Below are 27222 nucleotides of genomic sequence, written 5' to 3'. Positions count from 1 at the left end.
GTTGTCTCATGTGTGCAATGATTTTTATGATATTAAATAACATATAGCGTATAGTTATTTAGCACAGTGCTTACTTATAGTAAGCTCAAGAAATCCCGGCTATTGTTACTGTTATTGTTAAAATTTCTCCCTAAGCTACAATGAACATTGCTTCCCCTCCCCCTACTGCCACCACACACATACACAAACTACTTTATGCTCAACCACCCACTTAACTTCCCCTTTCTCTACCCACTCTTAGTCCCCCTGTTTTGAATTAACTCCAAAGAAGCAACTGACAATTCATACAAGCTAAAACTATTATAGTTACTGCAATGGTACATAGAATTATACGTCTGCAAACTAAAATTTTATATAAGGGAACACAAAGCTGGGGAGGAATTAGTATATAATGAAAAATGCCAAGGGGACTCAAGGCTTTACTATAATGCCTGTGTTTAGGGTAAGGCTGTGTCTGATTTATGTTGTATGCTCAGTGCCAAGCACAGGCATGCTGTGTGGTAATTAAACTTGTTCTTTTTGAGTGAATGAATTCTATAAATGGGGGTATACAAGATCATGGGGGAAGGAAGGAGAAGAAATGCGCAGATTTTGGAGGTTAACTGAACATATTAACACATCAGGTTAGTAGATTCTATTCTAAGTTAAGAGCCTTAAGATTCACTGTGGTGTCATTGATGGTGTGGAATAACTGGTTTAAACTGTTGAATGACTGCGCTATAGTATGCTGTCTTACCTTAGGTTAGACTGAGTAGGTTCAGTGCTTGAGGATGGCTCGAGACTGATTGGAAGGATCTTATCATTCTTGTTATGATCATATCTCTGAAAGAAAAATGGGAAACTAGGTTATCTTGGCAGAAACTAGCCCTTACTGTAGTATATTGGTTTAAAAATGCAGCGTCACCCAGTTTATCATCAGAGTAGTCCTAGACAGTTTTGGATTGTTTTAAACTTAGAATTGATGCAAAAATCATCCATGGGATTCTGGTCTAAATACTGTCAATTCAGAGAAAGGTGCTGAGAAGAAGCTTCTATCTAGCCATCAGTCCTCTTTATTTGGTGAAGAAAGAATTTCCTGGCTAGGAACTTCAATGTTCAAATTCACAGATGGTACAAATACACAGCAGGGTTGCCCTCTTACATTCTTAAACTGTCATATAATGCCTCTTACAACATTTGTTTTATTCAAAACACTTTAAAATTTTGATAGATTTTGCAACGTACCAAGCATAATATTCAACTCTTAATAGCCCTGCCTGGAGAAGAAAAGTAGCTTTCAGCTGCTGATACAGAAAACATCACATGGTACAGGAGTTTAATTCGATGTCAGATAATTATATGCTTCTTGAAAAAAAAAAAAGGAAAATATAAGGAGTAATCAGGAGCCTCTGGTCAACAAAGATTTATAGGCAAAGAGAACCATGAGGTAGAGATTTTCAAATGAAAGACAGGAATGAAGGATGATTTCTCCTGCATGCCTTCGCAATGAGAAAAGAATGAGAAAACGACAGCAAGTTTGACAAATGAGACTTGATCTCAAGTAAAGGAGCATTTGGTAGTTCTCTTTGTTGCTTCTACTTTTAAGGCAACATGTTTTAGAAACCGAGAAGGCTCTGTGATTACCTGAAATGCTCAAAAGGATCCAAAGTTTCTGAGTTTTTCAGCTGGGAGGCCCTATTCAAATGCCTGTTTAGTGTCTGTAGGAAGCGTGTTGGGCAGAGAGAAGAGTGCCTCTGACCAAAAACCATGCTCACATGGGTAACAACTGAAGCTCCAGCTCTGACAGTTGCAAAGTTTTTTTTTTTTTTTTTTTGGTTTTTTGAGGTAGGGTCACACTCTAGTCCAGGCTGACCTGGAATTCACTATGTAGTCTCAGGGTGGCCTTGAACTCACGGCGATCCTCCTACCTCTGCCTCTCAAGTGCTGGGATTAAAGACATGGGCCACCATGCCCGGCTTTAGCAAAGCTTTTTGCACGCAGGTTTGTCCAGATCCACTGCAACAAGAGTTGACTTTTGGGACTGCACACTATACATTTTTGTGCCAGTTGGAACAGAATGAATTCATCCCTTCTCCCTCCTTCTTTCCTCTCCTTTATTCCTTTCTTCCCTTTCCCTCCCTTTCTCCCTTCTCTCTCTTTCTTTTCGCCACAGCTTTTTAAGTGCATTTTCCTAAGAGACCAACTACAAGATGAAGAGGGCAGTTTGCCACTTCTCAGGGTTTGAAGACAATACAGGCACTACAAAGTCCCACACCCTAAAAACTCAAAATCTCTGGAACAAGATGCCAGTGCTTTAAAAGCACTAATAGAAACTACCTATTTCTCAAGCACTCAGAATAAACAAATTCAAACTCTCCATAGAGATATGAGGCTAGAAAGAGTCTAATGTCTAAAGCAACTAATTTTGAAAATAATACTTTTTTTTTTCCTCCAAAGAACAACTCTCATGAAAAAAAACAAAGATAGAAGTTTGAGTATACACATCAGCTATGTGGAAAAATAAATCAAAAATAGGACCTGTGGGTATGTGGAGAAACAATGAAGGAACATAATCCCTCCTGAGATGCTTCTCAAAAGGAAAATCTGGTAACACACATGGTAAGTACAAATAGGAGACCAAACAAAGTATGTCTGTCCCAGATGGGAGGAGGCTAGGATGAATGAAGAAGACATGGAACTATTCTTTAGACTCCTAGGATGAGGCTTGATGTCATCTCTCTAGCCTCTTAGACATACCTTTACTTGAGCATGTGCCCATCGCACCACCAGCTTCTTAGACAGTGCCAGCTTGCCATTGAGACACTGGATGGCTTGCTCTGCTTCCTGTCCAAGAGAGGGACAACAATCAAAAATTCAAATGCTGAAATAGCTATTTGTATTCTCACAGGGTCTCACTGTGTTTGTCTGAGTTTCTAACTAAATGGCATTTGGTAAATACTTGGCAATGGTTTATAATTTTAAAAGGAAGAACAAAAAGGGATGAGTTTTTGAATGCCAGACAAGGACTGGAAAGATGGCTCAGTGATTAAAGGTGCTTGCTTGCAAAGCCTTACAGCTTGGGCTTGATTTCCTAGTACCCATGTGAGGCCAGATACATAAAATGGTGTATGTGTCTGGAGTTCGTTTATAGTGGCAAGAGGCCCTGGTGTGCCCATTCTCATTCTTTCTGCTTGCAAATAAATAAGTATCTTTTTTTTTTTTAAAAGAAGAGCTTATACACATAAAGCATGGACCACATAGTAAGCACTTCACAAATGTTAGCTAACAGAATAGTTTTTATCAGATGGTGTCTTTGCACATACCTCCATTAGCAGGGGTAGCACCTACTATGTTAAGAAACTATACCACTTCCAGGGACCTTAGGGTGATATCCTAGACTACAGTTTATTGCTTGTATCCAAAAAAACAGTAATGGCTTCAAAGGACATGGGAGTGAAGGAAACCAGGCCGGAAAAAGCAGGAGCAACTCAGACTGTGAGCAAGGTATTTGTGTGAGTCAATCTATGCACCTGGTTTTCAGAGTCAAAGTTCCCTGACCCTTTCCCCATCAGATATAGAAGCAACAAGGTTAAAAGGAATTCCTGAAGCTGGATAAAAGTCATTGCAGGTCACTCCCAGGAAATCTGGCTGTACTTTCCCATCCTGACAACCTTCTTTGCCCCATTTGTATCCATGAGGCATTCAGCCAAGGGGAACCCACATTTAGTAGGAATGAAGAAATCCTTAAGGAACAGGAAGTCCTAAAGGGCAGGGAGAGTATCTGAGACTAAGATGTAGTACACATAAACATTCCAGTCTGGTTATTCCAGTGACTCTCATTCCCCCAGAGCTCACCAGCCTAACACTCAGTAATTATTTACTCACTACCCATGGCATGTCAGGCACTAGATGTTCAGTAGCTATCCCTGCTCCACCACAGCATACAGAGAGTTAAGAGTGCTAGATAATCTGACATGTGTTATATTCTTTTAAGTTTCTTTTGGTGGCTTAGAACACATGTGGTGTTCTATTAGTTCTGAAGTACCAGCTATAGTAAGATGCTAACAGGTGAAAAGTGCTTTGAAAAACAACCTCTCAATGTACAGCTTCAAAGCTCATACATTCAATATTAAATGCCAACTGTGTTTTCATATGTTTCCTCATGTATTTTCCTAACTCTCTAAGAAAACCTCCTCCTTTATCTCCATGTACAGATAAAAAATGAGGCCAAAGCCAGGCGTGGTGGTGCATGCTTTTAATCCCAGCACTCGGGAGGCAGAGGTAGGAGGATCACTGAGAGTTCGAGGTCAGCCTGGGCTAGAGTGAAACCCTACCTTGAAAAACAAAAAACAAAACAAAACAAAACAAAAAGGCCAAAAAAAGTACACAGACATTCTCAAAGTTAATCAACAATTAGAAATATAAGGTATATTTTATGACGTCTAGGCCACTGTTTTAAATGAACATCTGTGCCTAACATGGCCTTTAACTTTATTTACTTGTCTGCAAAAATCCTCATCATACTCTATCATCGAGGGGAAAAATTTAAAAATGCTAACCAGCTGGGCATGATGGCACACACCTTTAATTCCAGCATTCAGGAGGCAGAGGTAGAAGGATCGCTATGAGTTTGAGACCAGCCTGGGACTACATAGTGAATTCCAGTCAGCCTGGGCTAAAGTGAGACCCTACCTTGAAAAACCAAATAAATAAATAAAATAAGAATGCTAACCATATGGACATTCTTCTAACTTTCTCCAAATAAATAAATAAATAAATAAATAAATAAATGTAACAATAAGTCACTTATTACTTATGATCATTGTAAAAATTAGAGGAAATAAAAAATACTTAGAACTGCTAAGGATAAATGGCACTCTCATGTAGTCTGAATATTCTGATATGCCATTTTTTTGAAGAAATTTTGGCTTTTTTTGGGGGGGATAAACAGCATATCCACATAATGAAATATGCAGTCATCAGAAGTTATGTCATTATTTTAAAAATAGTTTTAATTTATTTGAGAAAGAGGTGGGGGAAGATAGAGAATGGGCATGCCAGGGCCTCTAGCCACTGCAAACAACTCCAGACACATGAGCCACCTTGTGCAACTGGCTTACATGGGTACTGGGGAATCAAACCTGGGTCCTTAGGCTTTGTAGGCAAACCTCTTAACTACTAAGCCATCTCTCCAAGTCTGTGATGTTATCTTTTTTTAAACTTTGTATTTTTTATTTATTTGAGAGAGAAAGAGGGAGGCACAGAGAGTAAAAGAGAGAGAGAATGGGTATGCCAGGGCCTCTAGCTATTGGAAACAAACTCTAGATGCATGTGTCACCTTGTGCAACTGGCTTACGTGGATCATGGGGAATCAAACCTGGGTCCTTTGGCTTTACAGGCAAGTGCTTTAACCCTAAGCCATCCCTCTAGCACTGATGTTATTTTTTATTTTTTGTTTTTCAGAGAGAGAGGAAGAGGCAGAGAGAAAAAGAATGGGTGTGCCAGGGCCTCCTGCCACTGCAAACGGACTTCAGACACATGTGGCCCCTTGTGCATCTGGCTTACGTGAGTCCTGGGGAATGGAACCAGGGTCCTTAGGTTTTGCAGGCAAATGCCTGAACCACTAAGCCATTTCCCCAGCCTTTTTTTTTTCTATGATGTTATTACTATTATTATTATTGGTTTTTCGAGGTAGGGTCCTGCTCTACTCCAGGTTGACCTGAAATTCACTATGTAGTTTCAGGGTGGCCTTGAACTCATGGAGATCCACCTACCTCTGCCTCCCAAGTGCTGGGATTAGAGGCGTGTGCCATTATGCCCAGCAATGGTGTTATTTTTTAACTGAGCTCTAAGTCAAATATAAAATTTACTCATGTTATATGTACATTGTTTTATAGCCACATACATATACTCACATGTATGTACGTACATAATATACACTGGTGAAACCAAATATCACAATACAGAATGTCATCGTGATGTACAGTGGAGGACAGAACAAGCTATGAAGAAACTTGAAAAACGAGTAGCAAGTGACCAATTCTGTGGAAAAATGTAAAGTTCTTGGCTATGTATATTTTCATCCATAATAGGAATATAATTACTTTTATAAAAAGGAAATATCTAGGGGGCTGGGAAATGGCTTAGAGGTTAAGGTGTTTGCCTGTGATGCTCTACGGACTATGGCTCGATTCCCCAGGACCACGTAAGCCAGATGCACAAAGGGGAGTACATACCTGGAGTTCATTTGCAGTGACTAGAGGCCCTAGTGTACCCATTCTCTCTTTCTCTCTATCTGCCTTTCTCTATCAAATAAATAAATAAATAAAATATTTACAAAAGGAAACATCTGGGCTGGAGAGATGGCTTAGCGGTTAAGTGCTCGCCTGTGAAGCCTAAGGACCCCGGTTTGAGACTCGGTTCTCCAGGTCCCACGTTAGCCAGATACACAAGGGGCGCACGCGTCTGGAGTTCGTTTGCAGTGGCTGGAAGCCCTGGCACGCCCATTCTCTCTCTCTTCCTCTATCTGTCTTTCTCTCTGTGTCTGTCGCTCTCAAATAAATAAATAAAAAATGAACAAAAAATATTTAAAAAAAAGACTATTAAAAAAAAGGAAACATCTACAAGTTATTATAAATAAAATAATGACCAGGAAATGCCCCTACATATAACACTTGAGTACTAAAAAGCATCTCTATACTTCACATTCCAAGTTTCCTTGTCAATGCATTTCTAATCCAAATAAACTTAAAAACATTTTATTTATTTTTTGTTTTTCCAGCTAGGGTCTCACTCTAGCTCAGGCTGACTTGGAATTCACTATGTAGTCTCAGGGTAGCCTTGAACTCACAGTGATCCTCCTACTTCTGCCTTATTTATTGTTTTGAGAAAGAGAGAGCACACACGCACGAGAGCTAGCGCTGAGCATGCATGGGCATGCCAGGGCCTTTAGACACTGCAAATGAACTCTAGACGCATGTACCACCTTGTGCATCTGGCTTATGTGGGTCCTAGGGAATCAGAGCTTGGTCCTGTGGCTTTGCCAGCAAGTGCTTTGACCGCTAAGCCATCCCTCCAGCCCCCAAATAAATTTTAATAAAAAAAATATGTATGTATCATGGTTGAAGGTGAAGTTCTCTTCCTCTAAACATATGAAAATTTGTATGTGATAGTCTAGAGGTGGCTTAGTGTGGTAAAGTACTTAGCTAGAATGTATAAAGAATGTATTGTTGGGCTGGAGAGAAGGCTTAGCGGTTAAGCACTTGCCTGTGAAGCCTAAGGACCCCAGTTCGAGGCTCGGTTCCCCAGGTCCCACGTTAGCCAGATACACAAGGGGCACATGCGTCTGGAGTTCATTTGCAGAGGCTGGAAGCCCTGGCGCGTCCATTCTCTCTCTCTCCCTCTATCTGTCTTTCTCTCTGTGTCCGTCGCTCTCAAATAAATAAATTAAAATTAAAAAAAGAATGTATTGTTGTGTGTGGGGGGTAGGGAGGGAATTACCATGGGATATTTTTTATAATCATGGAAAATGTTAATAAAAATTAAATAAAAAAGAATGTATTGTTTGTAAACAAAGTTTATGTATATTTGTTGAGGCACTGAGGAGCATGTATGTTTAAGAAATCAAAATACTATACAATGAGTATGAAGGCAGCCTGGGAAACAACAAAACCTTTTTTCAATAAATAAGTTCTAGTTTGTAGGTGGTATGTCACAGGTAGAGTTTCTGTATCACAGAGAAAATGACTAAAAGAAAAGGAGACTTTGTTGGTCATCCACTAGAGTAGTCAACAAAACAAGAAGAGAGGAGGGTATCCACATGCTCAATGTGGGTATCCCAAGACCCTTGGTCAGTCGAGATCTCACCTTAGACCTTAAGCCTAGAGGGAGGATATCTGTGCAAGCTGTTAGCTAATTCTTTATGAAACATCTCTTTCAACACTCAGTGTGAGGCACATAAAGAAAATTCAAGACATAGTTCCTTCCCATGTGACCTAGTACTCAAGAGACAAGCAAAAGATTATGATAGTTTGTGTACCACAAAAGAGAAAGGAAGCTCCATTACCTGCTTAGTCTCAAAGTTGACGAAACAGTACCCTCGAGGTTGGCCCTCCAAAGCACCTGACTTGTGAAAAAGGAAGTCAAATTGCTTCACCTTACCAAACTTTTGGAGGAGTTTCAGGAGGTGGTATCTGTGAAAAAAAAAAAAAAAAAAGAGCCAATGAGTCCAGAGTGGGAGCCTGCAGATCTCTCAGCCATTAAGTGTGAGTTGAAAGTAGGAGACAATTTAACCACTGTGAGAAAGTGTCACTCACCCTTGCCCTCTGCTTTCAACTCCAACATGCTGTGTTAGGTTATTTGGCAAACAGAGCTGTTTGCCTCTATTTAGAATGGGAACAAGAATTGTCATGCCTATGTGTCTGTCCAACAGAAAAATATCAAACAAAAGAAATCCCACACCTAATGAACAGCTGTCTGGCCCCAAAACACCATTTGTTTTTCTTCTAAAAAAAAACTCAAGCCGGGCGTGGTGGCGCACGCCTTTAAGCCTTTAATCCCAGCACTCGGGAGGCAGAGGTAGGAGGATCGCCGTGAGTTCAAGGCCACCCTGAGACTCCATAGTGACTTTTAGGTCAGCCTGACCTAGAGTGAGACCCTACCTCAAAAAAAAAAAAAAAAAAAAAAAAAAAGCTCAAAAATGTGTTATTTTTAATTTCTTGACAGTGAAATAGTATTTATGAATAACTGTAACTTCATCATAAATACACACCCAAAATCCAAAAAACAAATCCTACCCTGTATCAATAATAAAGTAATAACACACATACATTCAGACAAAAAGTAGTCCTAGAAGACTTCCCTATATTAGATTTTACAGTTAATCATTAGACACAAATTATACTTGTCAGAAACTCAGCCAAAAAACAACTATAGCTTGTGGCTTCCACAAAGGCTTCAAACCCTAATGTAAATGGACATTAGGATAATGTGGAAGCACATGCCTGAGGCCAGTTCTGTGAATCATCCAGCCACCAGTAACCAGCCCACCTATGGTTGTCTTAACACTGTTCATACTCTGAGGTATGGTCAAGTAATGAACAAAGTTAAAGAAGAAATTTATTCCTGGCAGATGTTTACCTCATGCTATTGCTTGCTACTCTGCTCCCTTAATCTTTCCTTGTATTCCTTACTCTAAAGCTAATTTGGTTTCTATAGGGCTTTTAAGTTATTCAAACAGATGTAGCCTTAACAGGTTGCTGTGGCCAATCTCAATTCTGACTTCCTGTCATCTGATTTAAGGGTGAGACAAACCAACAGCTCTCCCACTTCCTTTTCCTTTGGCCTTCCTCCTGGCATCCTCAGAGCTATTCAAATGGAGTCAAGGCTTTCTCTAAACAATGCTATCCCTGGGATACTAAAAAGGTATCAGCCCACATGCTAAATCTGTTATTACTTGGAATTCTACCCCACAGGGAGTCAGTAAAGTTGTCCTTATAGGCATATTTATATTCACATTGTTTTCTAGGAGAAACTCAAAACTGTATTCTTACGCAAGAATCTCCTTTGGGAAGCATAGAGACATAAAATACATCATAAGTGATAATAAATCTGATACTAATATATGCCAAATAAGCAAGCCTATTACACTGAATCAGGAGTCTGACACAGCGTAAGTGAGGACGACTAATACAGGTCTTGTACTGACAGGAGGAAAGGATGATCCCAAAGCCCACTTTGGGTAGTAACCTAGTCTTCTACTAGTTTTGAAATAGAAGATAATGAGTTCATACTCAATTCCTATCTCTTGTGAGAAATCCTCAACTACCTACTGAGAATGCAGGAGGTGACTCTTTGGAGGAAAGGGAGACACAAATTTCTGTTTTTATTTAATTTTGTTTTTCAAGGTAGGGTCTCACTGTAGTCCAGGCTGACCTGGAATTCACTATGTAGTCTCAGGGTGGCCTCAAACTCATGGTGATTCTCTGCCTCCTGAGTACTGGGATTAAAGGCGTGCCCATCCCTCCTTGTCAAATTTCTGTTTTTAATCAACTATCTGAATAAGCTTATAGCAAACGTGATTCTCTCAGACAGATTGGTTCGATTCATTTTCCTAATAAGCTTTAATTCATAGTTCAACCCGCTACTGATACAGAACAGTGGGTCAAACCCATTTTAAAAATGTGTGTGTGTGTGTGTGTGTATCATATCCCCTCCCCCCCAGGTAGGGTCTCACACTAGCACAGGCTGACCTGGAATTCACTCTGTAGTCTCAGGGTACCCTTAAACTCATTGTGATCCTCCAACCTCTGCCTCCTAAGGATTAAAGGTGTGTGCCACCACAGCTGGCTACAAATATTTTTATTTATTTGAGATACAGACCAACAGACAGAGTTATGTGTGCCAAGGCCTTCCACCACTGTAACAAACTCTAGATACATGTATCACTTTGTGCACCTGGCTTTATGTGGGTATTAGGGAATTGAACCCAGGACATCAGGCTTTGTTAGTAGGTACCTTTAACCACTGAGCCATCTCACTAGCTCCTAAATCCATTTTTGAAAAAAAAAAAACAACTTGAGGCTACTGTGGGATGGCTATCTTTTCATTAGCTCTGTTCTGCTTAATAGCAGGAAGGTAACATGATAGGCATTTCCTTGGAAATGAATTTTAATTTAGGCAGAAAAAAATGCCAACAGATTATTCATTGTAAAGCTAACAAACACATTCTGCCTGAGAAGTATGACCCTAAGATTCCAGGAACATCTGCTTAGGTCTGTGTCTTTCAACTTCTCTAGGATTTCTTTTCTTGTTTGAGAATTTCTTGAAATTATCGGAACACTGAAACAAAAGGAATGAAATGTTTACTATTTTGCTTCCTGGAGATGGGGACTGCAAGCTCTGATAGTGAGAAAAGCCTGAAGGCTCTTGCTTTCACATCTGTAAGCACTTTTATATGTTGCTGGAGTATGCGTGATCTCACTCATCACTTAATGAAATGTGGGTCTACTACCTTCAGGAGTGAGAGAATTAGTATACCAGTACCACACATATTTCTGCAATCAGTATTTTCTTTTTGTAATGAGTCATTAAAATAGCTTTCCTGCCTGATGGCACAGAAACAATTAATCTCTACAAAATGTTACAAGAGATACCTACTATATTTCAAGAAGGCAGTTGGATTGTACAAACGAATAAAGCTGCCTTCAAGGCCTCCATCTTCTGTTTAGAGAGCAATGCACAAATAATTATAAAACAGTGTAATACTTGCACACAGAAGCACGTACATGCACACAGAGATGAAGAAAGCTCAACTGTGTAGGAAGGTGACAATTAAGGAAAGCTGCAGCAAAGTATCTGAGTGTAGCATATCAGTGTGAGTGAGAACTACATGTAAAGATGGGGAAGTAAAAAAGGTCTGATCCATTGGAAGAGAGTACAGAAGACAGCGATGAGGCTAAATGGGCAAGGGATAGGCTGCCAAGTGTGTGCTTAGGAAATTTTCTGTCCTTAACATCATTTTTAGAACACCAACCTGTGCCCACCCTGATAAGGGACAACTAGGATCTCCCTACACTGGTGACTTTCCAGCATGCCAAGCCAAGACCAAACTCCCGGTGGAGACTGCCCTCACACAAAGAGTAGGCTATTCAGCTACCAGCGTGCCTAGCCCAGCCCTGTTGATACACTGCCAGCCTATGCCCACCAAGCCACTGTTGCTGCAGTCTCAGCAAGACAAAGAGGTTATCAAAGATGGGCAAACCCCAACACAAAATAAGTAACACAAGAAACCAAGGCAAGATATCCTCACCAGAGATGCCCAGTCCCATCATGGAAGCTGCCAATGACAACTACTTAGAGGAAACTCCAGAGAAAGAATTCCAAAATGCAATTATGATAAGCATATTCAACAAACTTAGTGAAGTCATGAACAAACAGCTGAATGAAGGAAGAGAATCAATAAGAACTCAACAGAAATCAGAATGAATTCAAAGAGGACAAGAACAAATGTCTGAATGAATCCCAAGAAAGCATGATCAACTCAAATGCAGTGAGAAAGTCTAACCAAGAAATGAAAACTGTATGCAATAAAGAGATAAGAGATGGGCTTGAGAGATTGCTTAGTGACTAAGGCACTTGCTTGTGAAACCTAAGGACCCAGGTTCAATTTTCCAGGTCCCACATAAGCCAGATGCACGTGGTGGCACATGTGTCTGGAGTTCGTTTACAGTGGCTAGAGGCCCTGGCATGCCCATTCTCTCTTTCTCTCCCTCTATCTCTAATAAATAAATAAAAGTAAATCTTTTAAAAAAGAGAGAAGAAATACTGAAGAAAAAAAAAAAACAAATGGAAATTAAAAAGATAAAACAACCAAATCAAAAGGCTTCCTAAGGAAGCTCCATCGACAGAATAGATCATATGGAGGACAAAGTAGAGAATATAGACTCAAGAGGCCAGGATCAGTAAGAAGTTCAAAAAAATCATACCAGTAGGACATGAGGAAATGTGGGACACCTTAAAAAGACCAAATATTCAAATCATGAGCATACACAAAGAAGAACTACAGACCAAGAACATAAGAGAATAATTATAGAAGAAGGTTTTCTAAATCTTATGAGAGATAGGACCCACCAAGGTAAAGAAGGCATACAGGACACCAAACAGACAGGACCAGAGAAGAAATTCCCCATGTCACATTATAATTAAAACAATAGGGCTGGAGAGATGGTTTAGCAGTTATGGCACTTGCTTGTGAAGCTTAAGGACCAAGGTTTGATTCCCCAGTAATCACTTAAGTCAGATGCACAAGGTGGCTTATATATCTGGAGTTGGTATGCAGTGGCTAGAGGCCCTGGTACACCTGTTCTCTCTCTCTTTAAAATGAATAAATAAATAGACAAAAGCATTAAACACAGAAAAGATAGAAAACTAAAAGCTGCAAGATAAACAAAAACTTGCCACTTAGAAAGGTAGTAAGCCTATCAGAATTGTATGTGATATTTCACTGGAATCTAAAAAACAGAAGAGCTTGGAATAAAGTATTTCAAATTCTGAAAAACCATGGCTGCCAAACAAAACTAACTACTATACCAAGCAAAATTATCTCTCATAATAGACCGGTGAAAGAAAACCTTTCCACGATAAAAGCCGGCTATAGAAATATAGGAGAACTAAGTCAGCCCTACAGAGAATAATGGACGGAACAGTTTTCAGTGAAGGGAAGAATAAACACACTCAAGAAGTTACAAGAGTGAAAAACAAAACAAAACAAAACAAAACAAAAAAACCCCCCAATAATCAAAACTAAAACATCCATGGGATTTTTTTTATAATCATGGAAAATGTTAATAAAAATTAAAAAACTAAAACAGGGCTGGAGAGATGGTTTAGTGGTTAAGGTGTTTGCCTGCAAGCCTAAGGACCCATGTTCAGCTCTCCAGGTCTCACATAAGCCAAGTGCACTAGGTGGTACATGAGTCTGGAATTCAATTACAGTGGCTGGAAGCCCTGGCATACCAATTCTCCCCCCCCTCATATATATATATATATATATATATATGTATGTTCCAGGGCTGGAGAGATGGCTTAGCAGTGATACAATCATGAGTGTCGCACATGCACACAAGGGGGCATTTGTATCTGTAGTTCATCTGCAGCAGCTGAAAACCCTGGCATGTCCATTTTCTCTTTCTCAAGAAAAAAAAAGTAAGGCCTGGGCTGGAGAGATGGCTTAGTGGTTAAGTGCTTGCCTGTGAAGCCTAAGGACCCCAGTTCGAGGCTCAATTCCCCAGTACCCACATAAGCCAGATGCACAAGGGGGCACATATGCCTGGAGTTTATTTGCAGTAGCTGAAGGCCCTGATGTGCCCATTCTCTCTCTCTGCCTTTTTCTCTGTCTGTCTCTCTCAAATAAATAAAAATAAACAAGAAAAAAAAGGCCAGTCTGTTGGGCCTCAAAACACACACACACACACACACATACACACACCCCTAAAACAGTTGTGAAAGCAAATAAAGATGAAGAAAACATTAAACTCCACAAAATGTTCAAGTTGACAGGGATTAGCTCACATGTCTCAATTATAACTCTGAATGTCAATGCACTTAATAGACACAGGTTAATAGGGAGGATAAGAAAACTGTATCTATCCATTTACTGTCTATAAGAAACTCATCTTAACATTAAATATAGATACAACCTTACGGTGAAAGATGGAAAAAAGATATTCCAAGCAAATGGAAACAGGAAAACAAGCAGGTCTGGCTATACTAATATCAGACAAAATAGGACATGAGAGTAAATGTAATCAAAACAGATAAAGACGACCACTTTATATTCATCAAAGGAACAACTCAGCAAGAGGATTATAAATAGTACAACCATAAATATATGTATTCCAATATAAAGCAAAATCTGCTAGATATTAAATTGGAAATAAATCCTAACACAGTAATAGTGGGTGACCTTAATACCCCATTATCACTGATATAGAGATCATCTACACAAAAAAGTAGAGAAACATTTAAGTTAAATACTACAGATCAAATGGACTTAAACAGACATCTACAGAATGTTCCATCCAAACTCTACAGAATATACATTCTTCTCAACAGCTCATAGAACTTTCTCTAAAGTCATTAATTAGAAAACAAAGCAAATCTCCACACATCAAAAGTATCATCTATCTCAATTAAGTAGGTTACATCCCAGGGATACAGAAATGGTTTAACATATGCACGCCAATAAACATAATATATCCTATCAATAGACTTGGCAGAAATCACATAGTCATTTCAGTAGATATACAAAAGGATTTTAGCAAAACACAGTATCTTTTCATGATTAAAGCATTGGAGAGTCTAGGAATGGAGGGACCACATTTCAACAAAATAAAGACTATATACAACAAACTCAAAGCCCATTATTATATTAAATGGAGAAAAAATTAGAAACATTCCCACAAATGTCTGGAACAAGACAGAAGTGTGCATACTTCCCACTGCTATTTAACATAGTATTGAAGTCATAGCTTTAGTGATAAAGTAGTAAGACAAGAAAAAGAAATAGGGATACAAATTGGAAAGGAAGAAGTCAAATTCGTCTTATTTGAAAATGATTTGATTCTGTACTCGGGAACTCCTAAAGACTCCACCAAAAACTACTTTCAGCAAAATGACAGGATATAAAAACCAGTAGTTTGCATATATTAATGACTATACTAAGAAAGAAAACATGGAAACAGTCTCATTTACAATAGCCACATACACACAAAAAAATATGTATCTTGGACTATTCTTAGCCAACGAAGTGAAAGACCCCTTCAATGAAAACATTAAAAACACCAAAGATAGAAATTGAGGACTACAAGAAGTAGTAGACAAAAAAAATATGTATCTTGGACTATTCTTAGCCAATGAAGTGAAAGACCCCTTCAATGAAAACATTAAAAACACCAAAGATAGAAACTGAGGACTACAAGAAGGAGTAGACAAATTAATATCAAGCAAACAGCCACCCTACCCACAGCAATTCAATGCAATTCCAGTCAAAATTCAAAATTCTGGCAATGCACTTCACACAACTAGGAAAAGTAGTTTCATAATACATATGAAAGCACAAAAGGCCTCAGATAGCCAAAAAGTCCTTAGCAAAAGAAATACTATTGGTAGAATCAACATAGCTGATTTCAAGATATACCTCAAAGCCATAGTAATAGAGACAACATGGTACTGACACACACCAGACACATAGATCAATGGAATAGAATAGAAGATTCAGGTATAAGCTTAGTAACTATAGTCACCTGACCTTTGACTAAGAGGCCAAAAATGAACATTGGAGAAAAGACAGTACTGAAGAAACTGGAAAACCACATGTGGAAGAATGAATCCAGACTGTCTTCTATTATCCTGTACAAAAATCAACTTCAAATGGATTAAAGGCATCAATATAAGACCTGAAACTGTGAAACAACTACAGGAAAATATAGGGAGAACACTCTTTAAGATATAGGCATAGAGGAAGATTTTCTAAATAAGACTCCAGTAGCCCAAGGAATTAGACCAATACTCAACTGCTGGGATCTCATGAAACTAAAAAGCTGTTGTTGTACAGCTAAGCAAACCATCAACAGAGTCAACAGACAACCTACAGAATGGGAGAAAATCTTTGCCAGCTATCCACCTGACAGATTTAATTTTTAGAATATACAAAGAACCCAAAAAGCTAAGCAATAGGGAAAAAAAAAAAAAAAAAAAAGAATCAGCCAGGTGTGGTGGCATATGGCTTTAGTCCCAGCACTTGGGATACAGAGGTAGGAGGACTGCTGAGTTCCAGGCCAGCCTGAGACTCCACAGGGAATTCTAGGTCAGACTGGGCTAGAGTGAGATTCTACCTCAAAAAACAAAAACAACAAACAAAAAAACAAAAAAGAAATCAACCAACCCAGTCATAAAATGGGCAGGGAATTCAAAAGAGAGTTCTCCAAGATATATAAATAGCCAATAATTGTCTAAAAGACTCTACTCTTTACTATAGCGATACTTTCTCAGCCATGTTTGTTGCTGCTCTATATGCAATAGCTAGGAAACAGCATCAGCCCAGATGCCCACTAACTGATGAATGGATTATGAAGATGAGGTACTCAGTGGTAATGAAAAATAAATTTATGAAATTTGCAGAATGGACAGACCTGATAAAAATACTAAATGAGATTACTTAGGCTCAGAAAGACAAATGCCACACATTCTCTCTTAAAAGCAGATGCTAACATGGATTTTCTTATAAGTTGTTGTAAGCATCAGTAGAACTAACTGGTAAGGAAGCTAGAATGAGGCTTGGAGATAGGGGAAGTGGTGAGGGATTAGATCAGAGGATAGTGACAGGCACGTGGAGAGACAGAACACAGTAGGTAGAAGGTTCTTGGGAAGACAGGAACTAAGTAGTGAGCAGGAGAGAAGGGAGATATTCAAAACTAAAGATGGCATGAATCAATACCATACAAGCCTAACTCTTTGTTTATACCCTGCAGAGGTGGAGATAGTTTTACTCTAGAACCATAGGCAGTTGCTAATTAATCCCAGTGCCAGGACTGGGTCATCCCCCACAGTGAGTTGTTGGTCAGGGAGCCCCATGTGGCCGCCAAAATAATGCAGGCCATGGCTAAAGCACTTGGTTTCTCATCAGAACTAAATGGTAAGATCTTATTGCTGAAGATACCACAGGCTATGGCTGCAGGGCATTGAGAGATCATGTTGGAACTGAGATTGAAGCCAGCTTTCTGCTGGGGATAAAAGTCATCAACAATGTGAACAAGTAGTGGGTCCTGCAAGCTACAAAAATTAACTAGCCAGGCAATATGTACCCAGGGAGCAATAGCTGCACATAAGTTATGGGGGTAATCAACTGCTCTCTGATTGGATAAGATGCCTGCTCAGTGAGAGGGAATTTATGCCTGGTACTAAGAACCAAGCCAGAAGACTGTAGCTTGAAGGTCATGGATCCTAGAGGGATGCTCCTACTGTTCTCTGGAAAAAGGAGAGGTTATGCTCATCAAAAAAATATTACAGGGGCTGTAGAGATGGCTTAGAGGTTAAGCGTTTGCCAGTGAAGTCTAAGGACCCCGGTTAAAGGCGCGATTCCCCAGTACCCAAGTAAGCCACATGCACAAGGTGGTACATGCACCTGGAGTTCATTTGCAGTGGCTGGAGAACCTGATGCGCCTATTCTTTCTCTCTCTGCCTCTTTCCCTGTCTGTTGCTCTCAAAAAAAAAAAGTCTTACAGTTGGGCATGGTGGTGCACGCCTTTAATCCCAGCACTCTGGAGGCTGAGGTAGGAGCCTCACTGTAAGTTTGAGGCCAGCCTAAGACAATATGATGAATTCCAGGTCAGTATGGGCTCGAGCAAGAACCTATCTTGAAAAAAAGAAAAACAACAAAAACCAACAAAAGTCTTATAAATGCCTATGTTTATCCCCTTTTATCCAGGCTGCTCTCATTATTGTTTAGAGAATCTGCTTTTTACAGATGGCAGTGAATACTGGGGAGACCTGAGACCCATCAGAGTAGCAAGCACCTGGCATGACCTTCCAGGGCTCAGGAAAACTTAGAGAGGAAATAGTAGGTTAAATATGAGTGCTGCTCTCCTGGCTACTGAGAACCTCCTCTAGGGAGGTGGCGGTAGATACTGAAGAGACTCAAAACTTAACAAACCAGAAAATTAGAAGCTGCTGAGAGCTGAACACTAAAGACTTACAACACGCCCTCCAAGGCTCAGGGAACACTGCAGAAGAGGAGGGGGAAAGAATGTAGGAGCCACAGGATGGCAAGGCATAGTCTGAGGCACTGCCCTACCACACACAGGAATGGACTGATTCATTCAAAACCCCACAGAGATTACAAATAACACCACTGAGGAAAGCCCTCAATGGAATGAAAGCAGGGGAAAAGGGACTTATAGAGTATAACCTGACAGCAATTTGACCAATTTGCAGTATACTGACATATTAAAGTTGCCAATTAAATTTTTTAAAGATTATTTTAGTACATAATTTGTTTTTGAGAAAAATTTTAAATAAATATACAGAAATGATTATCTTTTTGTCCTATCTCATATACCTCCTTAAACTATCTTAATGTTGTAGATTTAAGTGAGCACACAGTAAAGGCTATTTCATGTGAACCATGATATGAGAAAAAAAAAAAAGCATGGACAATTAAGGAAAAGTTTGGCTGAGAATAGGTTTCCTCCAGGGTCAGCTTACTGCTCTCAAGGGCTTATGCACACATTTCCCTTGCATTCTAATTTATCTAGTTAATCCCCCAGAGTCTGTATCACAAAGATACATCCACCTGGCTGGCTGGCTACTGCTTTTAAAATTTATTTAATTTGCCCCAAGCTGACTTCCTCACAAACTAATGTCTCTTTTCAGCTATCCCATGGTCAGTGGAGATATGAGTTGTCTACATTCCTCAGGTAACGATGTTCAGATACTGGAGGGCCTGGATTTTGATTCCTGGCACACAAAAACAGTAACACCTCTCAGAATCACCAACTCCCTATTTCAATTCACGTTTTTCATACTTCAGACTTACTCAGCAGTCTCCAAGTTCATTATCACTATGTGACATGTGGACATGTGGTTTACAGCAATTTTTCATAACTTATCTACATCCTCAGTTTCGGCCTTTTCAATATATCTTATTTGAAGCCTGTTTTCTCTATAAAATGTCACTTTCATGAAGCTAGGCTCCTGTTAACATCCACAGTATGTTTCTTCTACATGAAATTCAACTTGTCTAAATACAATTTAAAACCCTGCGTATACTTGACAATATTTTATCTATCTAAGTACTCTCTTCATTACCATTTAGTAGTCAACCTGTCCTTAAGCCAAAAATGCCTTCTGAATATTCTCTCATGCCCAACAATTTTTCTTAACTTCAACTTATATAATTTTGTTTACGATTTCCCCTCCACTTAGAATGCTCTATTAGCATTTCTATGGGCTTTATTCTCTGTTATACTTATGTATAATGCAAAGACTATCTTTTTCTAAGATAGCACATTTAATATCTGGAAACTAAAGCCAGTGTTAATCAGTGTATTTTTAAGGATACTATCTATTTTGGCTTCTCTGTTAAAGTTACTAATAAGATTTGGAAGTAGTATTTAATCTTATAGTTTGGGTCCCACAACAATTTAAAGGAGGTTGCTATATGTTCAAATTTAAAACAGGGGCTGGAGAGATACCTTAGTGGTGAAGCACTTGCCTGTGAAGCCTAAGGATCCCCGTTCGAGGCTTGATTCCCCAGGACCCACGTTAGACAGATGCACAAGGGGCACACGCGTCTGGAGTTTGTTTGCAGTGGCTGGAGGTCCTGGCGTGCCCATTCTCTCCCCCCCCCCTTCCCTCCCTCTTTCTCTATCACTCTCAAATAAATGAATAAAAATGATTTAAAAAAATAAAAAATAAATTTAAAACAGGATACTTAAGGTCATGAGCATTCAATTAAACTATTAGAACTTTACATGACTTGCACTAATTAAGCAGGAGAAAATTAGTACTTTCATTAACTACGTTTAAATTAAGTCAACTCCATTAAGTCTTTTTCTATAAACCAGGGTAAGTCCTGTTCCATTTACCTCCCCAAATTGTTATGAGGTTAAACAAGACTTCAGAAAATACTAAATTATACAAAATGCTCAAATCACTTAGTCCATCAGTCTCTTTTCATAGGTAAGAAATATAGGTACAATGAAACTGAAGAATCAGAACACAGTGGAAAGAATGTGGGTTTGGATTTGGCTATCTCCATAAACCCAACTGCACCATTTCTCCCTCAAATCTAAGTTTCCAAGGTCTACTCAGTCATATGAATATTTCTGGCATGCAGTGTAGTCTTAATCACAAAATAAACCTAGAAAAATTGAATGGGAAAGATGTTCTAACTTTTTTTTTAAAAAGCCACTGTTTTATACACCCCTGTTAACTATTCATGCCAGTGACTACATACTACAGTTTTTTTTTTTTTACAATAAGAGCTAAGAGAGCATTTCTGTAAGAGAGGCATTAAAATCACCTTATGAGTCAGATAGAAAGAGACGTGTTAAGAATGGGACAGAGACATAGGAAAGTGAAGTAAAGGGTCTGCTGAAGAGGAAATAACAGGAAGTGGCAGCAATCTATGGTTGGATAGACTCAATTAGGAAACCTACAGGGTGCTCTAGTCATTAGAGATTTGGATTCAACCAACTTTTGTTTTTCTTTCCGGTTTTCCACGGCAGGGTCTCATTCTAGCCCAGGCTGACCTGGAATTCACTATGTAGTCTCAGGGGGGCCTCAAACTCACAGAGAGCCTCCTACCTCTGCCTCCCAAGAGCTGGGATTACAGGCGTGCACTACCATGCCTAGCCTCAACAAAATTTTTTTTGACATGTGTTTGTGTGGAAGAGGTGGATATGTATGTATGTGTGCACTTGTGTGGAGTCAGAGGTTGACTTTGACAATCTATCTTCGGTAATTTCCACCTTAAGTCTTTGAGACCGAATTTTCTTTTTTTTTTTTTTTTTTTGGTTTTTCGAGTTACGGTCTCACTCTGGTCCAGGCTGACCTGGAATTAACTATGTAGTCTCAGGGTGGCCTCAAACTCATGGTGATCCTCCTACCTCTGCCTCCCTAGTGCTGGGATTAAAGGCGTGCACCACCACGCCCAGTGAGACAGGATTTCTTACTGAAACTAGAGCTCACTAGCTTGATTAAAATTAGCCAGTGAGCCCCAGGTACTGACTGTTTACATTTCTCCTCAGTGCTGGGATTACAGGCATGCATTATTCATGCCTGGCATTTAGGTGGGTTCTGAGGAACAGAACTCATGCTTTCATAGCAAGTACTTTACCCACTGAGCCATCTCTCTAACCTGTAACTAAACTGTCTAAGACCATGTGTGCACATATAGCAGTATTTTAATTATTTATCTAGGCTCACCAACATCTACCCCAAGAGAGAAGCAGGATCCAAAAGTCTGTATGTTTGAATGAAAACTTGAAAGAAAGTCATATATTTTCATAAGACTTACCTTAACTATTATGTCTTTATGCTATAATTAAATTTAATGAACACTAAACCTACCATCTTAGCTATAAGCTATAATTGATCGTTGTTTTTAAAAAAGCAAGGCCTTGATCTATAGTTTGGCATTTTATATTGACCTTTGGCTAGTATGAAAAGAACAGAAACATCCATGGGGAAGTTTTAGTTCAACATTCCTGTTAAAAGTTCTTAAGATTACATTTCCATATTCTTAACTATGACATAATGCCCAATCAAACCTTCCTAAAAAGTAGCAGGACACAGTTGGCACAAGTCTCGTTACAGAGAACTACAGCTAAAACAACCAACAGTTTCCATGCTTTAGAATCCATTCAGACAAGCAGAGGTGGGAATGGAAACCACTCTTGGGAGCTTCCCCTCACTGCCTGGGTTTTAGATGATAGAAAAACGTTGATGAAGAGATATTAATTCAGAGGTTGGGTAGATTCATAAATTCATCCTCAAACCCATGAACCCTGAGGAAAAAAAGAAATAAATGCAATCTATATTCAGGGTCCTTGTTATCATGGGTAACCTACAATGGGAGTAACATATCTTTATGATCCCTTGTAGAGGAACTCATATATACCTACACTTAGGTGTTCTGGGCTTGAGCTAATTTTTTTTTTTTTTTTTTTTTTTGGAGACATAGTCTCATATAACCTGGGCTAGCCTGGAACTTACTATGTAGCTGAGAATAACCTTGAACTTCTGAATCCCTTGCTTCTACCTCCCAAGTGTTGAGATCACATGTGTAACACCTGTGGTGGTTTGATTCAGGTATCCCCCCAAAACTTAATTGTTCTGAATGCTAGGTTCCCAGCTGATGGAGATTTGGGAATTAATGCCTCCTGGAGGGAATGTATTGTTGGGGGTGAGCTTAAGGGTGTTATAGCCAGTTTCTCCATGCCAGTGTTTGGCACACTCTCCTGTTGATATGGTCCACCCTCTGCTCAGGCCGTCATTTTCCCCTGCCATCATGGAGCTTCCCCTCGAGCCTATAAGCCAAAATAAACCTATTTTCCCCACAAACTGTTGTTGGTCAGGTGATTTCTACCAGCAATGCGAACCTGAATGCAACACCACCATACATGGTTTTATGTGATGCTGGGGACTGAACATCCCAGTCATCCAGCAGGTTTGAAGACCTAAACTTTTTGTTGTGATTCTGTCTATAAAATTACATCTCATTTCCTCTCTTCTAATACCAATCTTTAAATGTACTTCTTTCTCATCCCAGACCTAAGCAAGTTCCCATCTCTCTTCTCCCTTTGTCTTGAGCACTATTTTTTGTTGTTGTTGTTGTTTTTGTTTTTTGAGGTAGGGTCTCATGCTAGTCCAGTCTGACCTGGAAATCACTATGGAGTCTCAGGGTGGCCTCGAACTCATGACAATCCTCCTACCTTTGCCTCCCAAGTGCTGGGATTAAAGGCGTGTGCCACCATGCCTGGCTTTGAACACTGTTTTAAAGAGAGTGACTTTTAGTACTGACTCTACAACACACATTTGCTTTAAGCACTGACTCCATGCAAATCTGTCTAATCACCCTTTACTATTCTGCCACCAATGAACATTTATCTTCTACTAAAAATTGGGGTAAGGAAAAACCACGAAATTCTCTGTGAAGAAATCCTTTTACACTGTAATATCTCTGATGGAATCAGTGGGGAATCAGGATAATTTAATTACTTCTGAGACCCTGGGCAAGGTATTTCGGCTGCTTTTTATATTAATTTTTGTTTATTTACTTGAAAGGAGACGAGAGAGCGAGAGCGAGCATATACCAAGGTGCACTACAGCCTCCTGCCGCTGCAAGTGAACTCCTGATGCTTGCACCACCTTGTACCTCAGGGCATTACGAAGGTACTGGGGAAATTGAACCTGGGCCAGCAGGAATTTGCAAGTAAGTGCGTTCAACTGCGGAGCCATCTCCCCAGTCTACTTCTGTTTCTTGGATCCCCATTAGCTATACTATAGGATAAAGACCTGGATAGCACCAAAGGTTTCAAAGTGTGCTCTGTTCATCCCTAGAAGTTCCAGTGGGCCTCACCAGAAATTACCAGAGGGAACAACTGACAAAGGCTTTGGGCTTATCATTCCCCCACTTAGATCAGAGCAGCTCTCATCAATTACTTTACATACAGCTTCTTTCACACACACACACACACACACACACACACACACACACACACACACACGTATATTTTATTTGAGAGACAGAGAAAAGGAGAAGGGAGGGAGGGGGGGGAGAATAGGCCTGCCAGAGCCTCTAGCCACTGTAAACAAACTCCAGATGCATGCGCCACCTTGTGTATCTGGCTTACGTAGGTCCTGGGGAATCAAACCTGGGTCCTTTGGCTTTGCAGGCAAGCACCTTAGCTGTTAATCCATCTCTACAGCCCCTACTTTTTTTTGAGGTAGGACCTCACACTAGCCCAGGCTGACCTGGAGCTCGCTCTGGCTGGTCTTCAACTCACAGTGATCCTACTACCACTGCTTCCCAAGTGCTGGAATTAAAGATGTACACCACCATGCCTAGCTGGCTGCTGTTTTTTTTTTTTTTTTCCAAGGTAGGGTCTTGCTGTAGCCCAAGATGAATTGAATTCACTATGTAATCTCAGGCTGGCCTCAAACTCACAGTGATCTTCCTGACTCTACTTCCCAAGCGCTGGGCTTAAAAGCATGCACTACCACATGCAGCTGCTTTTATTTTTTGACAGGGATCCTCAGATTTAAAAGGTCTGAAAATGGCTTAGCATGGTGCTAAGCACTTAACAGGCACTCAAATCACCTCACGAATGAATGAAAACCAAAACCAAAACCAAAAGAACTAAGATGACTTCTAAAATCCTTTCCCACTGTCACCTTCTGTGATTCTGAGGCTGCTTACAGAAATCAGTCAAGGGGAGTCCTTCGCCTGCTTGCAAAGATCCTGGCACTTTTGCTTGCTCCTTTCTTCTGAGAGATAAGATATGCCTGTGGTAGTTTGAGTCAGATGCCCCCCATAAATTCATGTGTTCTGAATGTTTGGTCCCCAGCTGGTGGCAATTTTAGAGGTGGTGCTTTGCTGGAGGAGGACAGGTTGTTGGGGGTAGGCTTAGGTATTAAGAGCCAGTTCCCGCTTGTTTAAGAGTTCAGCTCACTCTCCTGCTGTTGTTTTCCACCTGCTGTGACAACAATGTCCAGCCTCTGTACATGCCATGCTTTCCTCTGCCATCATGGAGCTTCCCCTCAAGACCATAAGCCAAAATAAACAACTTTCCTTTCATCAGTTGCTCTTGGTCTAGTGCTTTGACCCAGCAACAAAGCCCAAGATTGATTCTAGAACAATTTTCTGTAGCCACTAGTTGGAAGATTGATGGAGCCACACAGTTGGAATTGCAAGAACTTTTTTGTTTAGTAGGAAAAAAAAGAGGCTTATGTTTTACAGGATCTTTACAGTAGCAGAGTATAAATGTAAAAAAAGTGGTAACAGGCTAATATCAGTGCATTCCTTTCAAAAATAAAACAGGGCTGGAGAGATGGCTTAGCAGTTAAGGCAGTTGCCTACAAAGCCAGAGGACCTAGGTTTGGTTCCCCAGGACCCAAGTAAGCCAGATGCATAAGGTGGAACATGCATCTGGAGTTTGTTTTTCAGTGGCTGGAGGCCCTGACACGCCCATTCTCTCTCCCCCTCTTTCTGCTTCTTTCTCTTTCTCATAAATAAATAAATAAATAAATAAATAAAAAAACAAACCTAGACATAGGGTCAAGTATAATCCTACAACCCCTTGGAAAATTTGAACTTCATCACCACCAACATCCCAATTTTTGTACGTAATGAATTAAGGTGAATTAGACTTACTCTGTGATTTTGGGGTCCAGGTTGCCAATCCATAACCGGTGACCTTCCTGTAGAGAGCCCTCTGAAAGGATAGATGCATTTTCCAGGGGAAGAGTTTTGGTTTCTGCTTCCATCAATCTCTATGAAATACTAAAGGCAATGTAAACATTCAGGCAGGAGAACAGAGCAATCTCACATTCAACCCCCAAAACATTTAAAACACAGGCTTGTGTCTTGGGCAGAACTTAGTTATTTCACAACCAGGACCCCAGACCAGATACCCTGGGATAGCTTTGGCAGCCAGAGCACAGCAGCTTCCATTAATTAGATGAAAGAGGTATGGCTGTGTAGACAGTCTCAAGCTTACCTCTCTCAAGAGGCCAAAGGCTCTATTACTACATGGTACTCCAGTTCAGTGAGTGTCACCCAGAATGAGCCTTGGAGAGCACCAGGATGACAGTTGCACTGAAAGGAATGATAAGGGAGGAACAGTACTGTATCTCTTTTCCTTATGTAAAAGTAATGTATTAATACAGTGAAGGAAAAAAGCAGCATAGAAAATTAGTGCTGTCTTTAAAAACCAGAACTGGGTTCAAAAGCAGATTGTATGACTTGGTGAATTATCAGAATTTTCTAAGTTGCCTGAGATACAAAAATGGAGAAAATAGTTGTTATTTTATAGAGTTGTGAAGATTAAAGACAATACATGAACAATCACCAAACACTGTAACAGTGAGCAGTCAATATATATTAGCTATTTACTTTTTTTTTTTTTTTTTTTTTTTTTTGGTTTTTCGAGGTAGGGTCTCACTCTGGTCCAGGCTGACCTGGAATTAACTCTGTCATCTCAGGGTGACCTTGAACTCATGGCAATCCTCCTACCTCTGCCTCCTGAGTGCTGGGATTAAAGGCGTGCGCCACCACAACTGGCTCACTATTTACTTTTTAAATATATATATATTTTTTAATTTGCAAGCAGAGGGAGATAGCAGGCAGACAGAAAGAATGGGTGTGCCAGTGCCTTCAGCCACTGCCAAACAACTCCAGATGGATGCGCTACTTTGTGCATCTGGCTTTATATGGGTAGTGAGAGATCAAACTCAGGTCCTTAGGCTCTGAAGGCAAGTGTCTTAACTGCTGAGCCATCCCTCCAGCCATATTTTTATACTTAATATTCTGGAAAAGGCTAGAATGAAGAGACTAATTTCTTCCTTAGTTATTTCAATTTCACCATCTGCTAGTAGTTTAACTTTGAGCAAGTTACTTAACACTACACTTTACCTTGGTTTCTTGGCTTCCTTATGGGGATAATATCCCATAAAAGTATGTAGATCTACTGAGCTAACCTCTGAAGTGTTCAAGACTGGTAAATTATTACAAATCTTAGATCCTGAAATATCTCACAGCTAAGAATGAGGGTTGTAATGGAAAGAGCAGAAAGTCTGGTGTCAGAAGACCTTGCTTCAAACTGTTGCATTTCCATTGAAAACAATTTTCTCTGAGATTCAGTTTCTGGGTCTTTAACAATAAACTTTGCTTTGTCTAGAAGTTAAGGTTACTGGGACTTCAAAATGAGATAATACATGAAAAATAAAAATGTCAATAAATGTATATGATAGAGAAAGGAAAGCTGAAGGGCTTGGAAAGATGACTTGCTGTGTCAGATTTCAGACCTCTTTGCTAGAGAAAACACATGTCCTCTGTATCCAGGGCAGCCCTGTAGGAACTACCTTACCAACAACTGACTATGTCAAGTGTCATGGTTTGTCTCAGCATAGCCAGAAAACTCTAGCACACAGTCCTCCCTGTCTCTTTTACCATTCATATAT

At 39.8% G+C, this 27222-nt stretch overlaps 1 protein-coding gene across 1 annotated transcript in view; it reads right to left on the bottom strand.

Moving 5' to 3' along the window:
- Positions 1 to 27222, bottom strand: part of Rbm18 (RNA binding motif protein 18) — a 34227-nt gene that overhangs the window by 5419 nt on the left and 1586 nt on the right. Inside the window, exons 2-5 of the mRNA XM_045142009.1 lie at positions 25415 to 25543; positions 8045 to 8171; positions 2737 to 2823; positions 737 to 822 (exon numbers count right to left, since the gene is read on the bottom strand). Of these exons, the coding sequence (XP_044997944.1) occupies positions 737 to 822; positions 2737 to 2823; positions 8045 to 8171; positions 25415 to 25527 (413 nt within the window). The 5' untranslated portion in view covers positions 25528 to 25543. The remainder of the gene's footprint in view (positions 1 to 736; positions 823 to 2736; positions 2824 to 8044; positions 8172 to 25414; positions 25544 to 27222) is intronic.

This window comes from Jaculus jaculus, chromosome 1, assembly GCF_020740685.1.
Source record: "Jaculus jaculus isolate mJacJac1 chromosome 1, mJacJac1.mat.Y.cur, whole genome shotgun sequence".
Lineage (NCBI taxonomy): Eukaryota > Metazoa > Chordata > Mammalia > Rodentia > Dipodidae > Jaculus > Jaculus jaculus.
Note: the sequence above shows the minus strand (reverse complement) of the source record. Positions and strands in the feature narration are given on the sequence as shown.